This window comes from Cucurbita moschata, unplaced genomic scaffold (assembly GCF_002738365.1).
Source record: "Cucurbita moschata cultivar Rifu unplaced genomic scaffold, Cmos_1.0 Cmo_Scf00063, whole genome shotgun sequence".
In the NCBI taxonomy this organism is placed as follows: domain Eukaryota; kingdom Viridiplantae; phylum Streptophyta; class Magnoliopsida; order Cucurbitales; family Cucurbitaceae; genus Cucurbita; species Cucurbita moschata.
The window spans coordinates 273,588-280,167 of record NW_019268579.1 but is presented as its reverse complement, the minus strand read 5'-3'; the positions used below and the strand labels follow the sequence as shown (position 1 = coordinate 280,167).

General features: G+C 35.8%; 2 protein-coding genes across 2 annotated transcripts in view; one reads left to right on the top strand and one right to left on the bottom strand.

The window, feature by feature from the left end:
- The first annotated feature begins 215 nt into the window (after positions 1–215).
- LOC111437345 (plastidal glycolate/glycerate translocator 1, chloroplastic) lies at positions 216–4,135 on the top strand. The gene is made up of 8 exons (XM_023075258.1): positions 216–626; positions 722–1,037; positions 1,513–1,774; positions 1,873–1,988; positions 2,491–2,600; positions 2,889–3,066; positions 3,223–3,352; positions 3,848–4,135. Exons 1-8 carry the CDS (start codon positions 285–287, stop codon positions 3,996–3,998), a joined length of 1,605 nt encoding a protein of 534 aa, XP_022931026.1. The 5' UTR covers positions 216–284; the 3' UTR covers positions 3,999–4,135.
- Positions 4,136–4,953: 818 nt separating this feature from the next.
- The window catches only part of LOC111437471 (phosphoribulokinase, chloroplastic), a 4,483-nt gene continuing 2,856 nt past the window's right edge, over positions 4,954–6,580 (bottom strand). Inside the window, exons 3-5 of the mRNA XM_023075464.1 lie at positions 6,462–6,546; positions 6,122–6,366; positions 4,954–5,432 (exon numbers count right to left, since the gene is read on the bottom strand). Coding sequence (XP_022931232.1) covers positions 5,181–5,432; positions 6,122–6,366; positions 6,462–6,546 — 582 coding nt within the window. The 3' untranslated portion in view covers positions 4,954–5,180. The remainder of the gene's footprint in view (positions 5,433–6,121; positions 6,367–6,461; positions 6,547–6,580) is intronic.

Genomic DNA, 6,580 nt, shown 5'->3' with positions numbered 1-6,580 from the left:
AAAAAAAAAAAAAAAAAAAAAAAAAAAAAAAAAAAAAAAAAAAAAAAAAAAAAAAAAGAGGCGAAAGATAATATTTAAATAAAACAGAAAATAAAAGGTATTTTTTTTTTAACTTATTTTATAAATTAACGGCATTTACTCCGAGCAAATAGGACACGTGTCGGATCATAACGAACCAAAGACAGATCACCCAATCGTTCACGTATGAGTCATCAACGACCACTCAACGACTTACAGATCCCACAAAAAAATTCTCTGCAGCTTCTCAGTTTCTGTACATTTCCATGGCGGTCTGCTACGCCACACCCCAGCATTCCTTTTCGCCTCTGTCTCTTTCCAATTTCCTCCACCCGACCGTCTCCACCGCACCCAACTCCATTCCATGGTGCCATTTTCGTCCTCTCCGTTCCAGAAAAGCTTCCATTGCTTTCAATGGTATCTCTCGCGCCATTTACGAACCCCGCTCTTCCCAGGAATCTAGCAAACCCATCTTCAAAGTCCCCTGTTCCAATCGGAGGTTCTTGCCAATGGAGTCTCCAGAAACTTCGCCTTCTTCCAGAGAATTTCTTCTTCTGAAATCGGCCGCTTCGGATGGCGCTACCACTTCTCCCACTCTCTCTCAAAGTGTGAGCAATAGAAGATGAACTGGAATCTTGAGCTTTGATTTTGTTTTTGTGTTTTTTCGGGTTGTGGATTATGATTTATCGTTTATGCTCTGTAGGTGTTTTCGGTAATTCATTTAGCTGTTTCTCTTGGAATTATTCTTGCGACTGATAAGCTCTTGAAAAAGGCTTTTGTGGCTGCTGCGATTAAGTTCCCCAGTGCGTTGTTTGGGATGTTTTGTATCTTCACTGTTTTGTTGGCTCTTGATTCTACTGTTCCATCGGCTGCTACTGGCGTTATGAACTTCTTTGAACCGGCTCTCTTGTTTATCCAGAGATGGCTACCTCTGTTCTATGTTCCATCGTTGGTTATTTTGCCTTTGTCTGTGAAGGACATCCCTGCGGCATCTGGGATCAAAATTTGCTTCATAATAGGTACATAAATTTTATTATCATCTGTGGTATCTTAACTATGAGAATTTGATCAACCAAATGTTAAACGAGCCTTACATATCATTTGGGGTGGATTTGTTACTTCTAATTCTCATAGTTACATCTAGCCTTCATCGTGTGTTTGAATCTTCAAGTGAGCTTAATTAGTAAGAAAAATCTTTGATATCTCCAGAATCTAAGCTTAATTAGTAAGAAAAATCGTTGAGATCTTCAGAATCTGAGCTTAATTAGTAAGGAAAATCGTTGATATCTCCAGAATCTGAGCTTAATTAGTAAGAAAAATCGTTGATGTTCCAGAATCTGAGCTTAATTAGTAAGAAAAGTCTTTGATATCTCCAAAACTGTTAGAAAAATAGATTAGTAGAAAAATCATGTATCACTTTGCCTCTCCCTCCTCTGTGGCTGTGTGAGTTTCAGTTTATTGGCTTACCCTCTTCCATTCAATGGTGCTTTGCAGTTGTAGGCTGGCTAGCTACTCTATGTGTTGCAGGATATATGGCCATAGCTGTTAGAAATATTGTAAAAACTGAAATGACTGATGCTGAGCCTATGCAAAAACCATCTCCCTTTTCTTCTGTTGAAGTTTGGAGCTGGACTGGAATTTTTGTGGCATCTTTTGTTGGTGCTTTATTTTATCCAACAGCACTAGGGACGAGCGCTCGAACGTTCCTTCCGTTCCTCCTTGCATCGACGGTCTTGGGCTACATTGTTGGTTCTAAGTAAAGTTCTGTTATCCTCAACTTTAGAAAGCTGAAAAGGATAAAATACCCTTTACTAATGATATGCATCTTATGGTTTGTTGATATGTGATTGCCAGATTACCAGGCAGTGTGAAGACAGTTTTCCACCCAATCATCTGTTGTGCAGTCTCTGCTGATCTTGCAGCACTGGCTTTTGGATACTTTTCCCGCTCTGGGCTTGATCCAATTCTAGGTACGGTCTACAGCCATGCTTTGATCTCTCCTTCATTGGCAAGAAATCCAAAAGATGTTAAAATGTGTTAGCTTAAAAAAACTCATTTAGTGTGAGATCCCACGTCGGTTGGAAAGGAGAACGAAACAATCATTATAAGGGTTTGAAAATCTCTCTCTAGTAGACACGTTTTAAAATCTTGAGGGGAAGTCCTGGTTGGAAAGGGGAACGAAACATTATTTATAAGGGTGTGAAAATCTCTCCCTAGCAAACACGTTTTAAAATCTTGAGGAAAAGTCCGGAAAGAAAAGCCCAAAGAGAACAATATCTACTAGCGGTGGGCCTGAACTGTTATATTTAGTCCCAGAAAGAAAAGCTCAAAGAGAACAATATCTACTAGCGGTGGGCCTGAACTGTTACATTTAGTCTCGAGCTTTATCATTCACATCTTACTATTTTACTATTTTGCAAGTATGTGTCTCCATTCTGTTTGTATGACTGGCAATCCTCTATAAAATTTCAGCTTCTTATTTGACAAAAGCATCATCTAACCCTGGAGCTGGGGATATTCTAATGGGATTTTTGGGATCTGTTATCCTCTCCTTCGCCTTCTCCATGTTCAAACAGAGAAAGGTAACTTTCTTTCTTATTTATCATATCCATTTAGCTGATTTCCATTTTCTGCTTGATATGTTTTGGTTTCCCGGAACGATCTTTTTTAAGTCCCGAACTAGGCTCAGTTTTTATTTTCTCATTTGAGAGTTCATCTTTATTATAATCATTTTTTGAAATCAAGAACATGGTGGTCGGAACTCGAAGCTATGTTTGAAATCAAGAACATGGTGGTCGGAACTCGAAGCTATGTTCTCTTGGTCGAGGATATATACCTTAGCCAATTTAGCCATCTCTTGTATTTTGCAGCTCGTTAAAAGGCATGCGGCTGAGATCTTTACCTCTGTTATTATCTCAACTATATTCTCCTTGTACTCAACTGCTCTTATTGGACGTTTCATTGGACTAGAGCCTAACTTGACTGTTTCAATCCTACCAAGATGTATAACTGTCGCCTTGGCACTCAGCATTGTGACATTTTTTGAAGGTACAACCATACTTTAGGTCCTTGTGGATATATTGAAATTGTGATTTACAAAAAGTAGTAGCAAATTGTTATCTGGAGCTGTTTTATCCGTATGATATCTGACAAGCTCAGTTTATAGCATAACTTCCCGTTAACTTAGTTCCTTACTCGTTGTAGGCACCAATTCATCTGTCACGGCTGCTGTAGTCGTTGTAACCGGTCTGGTCGGGGCAAATTTTGTCCAAGCAGCCCTTGATAATCTGAAGTTTCGTGATCCTATCGCTCGGGGAATTGCAACTGCTTCGAGGTATGAACTATGGCACAATGAATCCATATTAGCAAGTTGGTTTCATTCATGCATAGGAACTAAAATCCATGTCATATATTATATGACATGCTATTATAGTATGCTATCGGTTCAAATTCTCCTCGTTCCCTTTAGCCTGTTGTTCGCTTCTCCTCAATGAAAGAGCGGTTAGAAGGTATGATATTATCCACTTTAAGTATAAGCTCTCATGGCTTTGCTTTGGGCTTTCCCTCGTACCAATAGAGATAGAGATGTATTCCTTACTTATATAAACCCATGATCATCTTCTAAATTAGCCAAATGTGGGACTCCCTCCCAACCATCCTCAATGAAAGCTGGTTAGTCAAGAGAGGAAGCACCTAAGATCGAATATTTCGAGTCGACTTCCGTAGAGAGGGCTGCCCTTTTGTTATAGCTTTCTTCTAGTAATCTTTGATTTGTCAATAGAAACTAGAAGTCATTGAGCTTCATCGTTACCATTTGTTTGTGTTTCAGTGCACACGGGCTCGGAACCGCAGCATTATCGGCCAAGGAACCCGAGGCTCTCCCGTTCTGCGCCATAGCCTATGCCTTGAATGGAATTTTTGGCTCTGTGCTTTGCTCACTTCCATTAGTTAGGCAAAGCTTGATTGCCATCGCTGGCTGATATAAAGCCACTCTCTTGCTCACCGTCACTTGTAAGCAGTTTGGTAAAAGGAAAATCAGGAAAGCATGGACTTTGTAGTTTGTACAGGGAAGTACCGCTGATTTTCAAGTTAATTATTATTATTTTTTTCTTCAACATCTTCCTTATTTCAAAGAAATTAGAAAAAAAAAAAAAATTGTAATCCAGCTGGATATAGTTCCACACTCACATTTACGATCATATCTTGTAAGTTTATATAATTTTATTATAATCATTTATTTGATAATAATTATTCAAATTTATTATAAAATAAACTAAAAATATATAAAATTAATGTATAGGAATTAAAATTAAACCAAAATTTAATTAATTAAAGTTATATTGTATTAAAAATACTTTATTTATATGAAATTTTTATAATAATTTTCGTGTAACATCGAGACAATTTTTTTTTTCTAAATATCATAATTAAATTTTGTGTTTTTTTTAATTACTGTTTTAATAGGGTTTTCATTAATAGTAAGAGTATTTTTTTTTTTAATGCTCTTGAAAAGTATTATAAAATTGAAATTCAAAGTTAAAAATATTTGATTTAGGGTTATTATAAAAATGTTGATTAAAAATCGATTTAGTATACAAATTTTATTTAAAATATTTATGAAAGTTTAACGTATTCTCATTTATATTCATAAGCTTTAAATATGATACAAACTAGCTACGTCACTTAGAAAATATAAACTAATTAAATATTAATAATAAAATAAAATATACTATCAATCAAATTATAAAGAACATTAAGATATAATATTTAAGATATATTTCCTAAATAATATATTATTCGGGTATTAATAATTTTATTTAAAGAAAGTAATAAATGTTTATGTGAAAGTTTACTCACCAAACTAGTTCATAACGATGAGTGAATGCGGGGAGAACAAGAAACAACGAAGCAAAATTGGTAGTTACCAAACCAACCTCTGCAGAAACTTCGAATTTTGCATATCATTTCCGCTTTCGATTCTTTTGTTTGTTTGTTTTTTACATTACAAATCTCCACCGATCAGGAATTTCAAAACAATAATTCATTGTAAAACAGCCTATAAAGCTCAGACTACAACAATACAACACAACGCTTGAATTGAAAAGGCTAAATCCAGACATCGGCCGGCGCGGCGACTGAGAAAAACACTCACCACAGTAACTTCAAGCTTTTGCGGCCTCGACCGGCGCCTTGGCCTTGCTGGCAGAAATCTGCTCGAACAGATCTCTGATCTTCAATCCGACTATGGTTTGGAAGAAGCCTGTGCCATTGTTGCTTCCGGGGAAGTCCGCGTGCTTCAGCATCTGTTGAGTCACTTCGCCGTAGAAATTTGTCGACAGATTGCTCAGATGGCTTTCGACATAGATCAGCTCGTCGAGTCTGTCGAATTGCCCGTCCATTTCCAGTACGGATACCTGCAAATCGTCATTCAGACATTTCATCAAACACCTTGCGTGCATCGCCAAAGTATTCGACTGTGAGTTCTCTTCTTCTTCTCTTTCGTATTTCTATATTTCTTTTTTTAAAAAATATTTGAATTCAAACCATATTACAAAAATAAAAACTATTTAAAAAAAATGCAAAACTTAGTTTGATTTTTTTAAAAAAACGTAGGTAAAATAAAATGTAAACAAAAAAAAAGAAACATATTTATATACTTAATAAAATTAGATAATAATAATATTATTATTATTATTTAACTTAATATTTTAAAATTTTAGGTACTAATGAAAAATTGTAAATATTGGTTTCATTCAATAAATAAATTTTAAAAACAAAACATAAATACTTTTGATTCTTTTTATATTTTAAAATTTGATTATAATTTTAGAAAGGGTTTCATTAGTTTACTTTAAATAAATCATAAAAACACTAAAAAAAACATGAAAATGATAAACAAGAAACGAAAACATCACCAAAATTCAACGAAAAAATCTTTGAAAATGACGAAAACATCACCAAAACCTAATTTATGAGTGAGTTTTAGTGAATTTTAATCCGAATTAGTCATAAAAAATGATAAACAAGAGACGAAAACATCACCAAAACCCAACTTTCGAGTTAGTTTTAGTGAATTTGAACGGGAATTAGTGGTGGATATTACCTCATTGCCATAGTAAATTTCAGGGCCATAGGAGAATTTGATGCCAGGGTAAGAACAAGTGAGCTTTCTTCCACAAGGAATCCAAGAAATGGTAGAGCCTTCATCAAACAAATAAACTGGATCAAAAAACTCCACCCCTTCCTTCATTATCAGCCTTACTCTCAACACTTTTCCTTCATTATCATCTGGAATTAGCTTTGTTGGTAGCACTTCAATCACTGCATCTGCATATTGCTTCTGTGGGTCTGCAAATTCATGTATATCACACACATCAGATACTAACCCCCTTCTTCTTGTTCTTGGACATCAAAAACATCTTCTAAATTCCTTCAAATCTTACCAATATAGGCGTCGAAGTCGGGTTTTCGAGCTTCGATACTCGCTTTGATGCTCTCTAGACTGTGCCCTCTCTCAGCCATGTCCCTCTGTAAATGAGGGAGGGGTGGGGGGGGGGGGGGT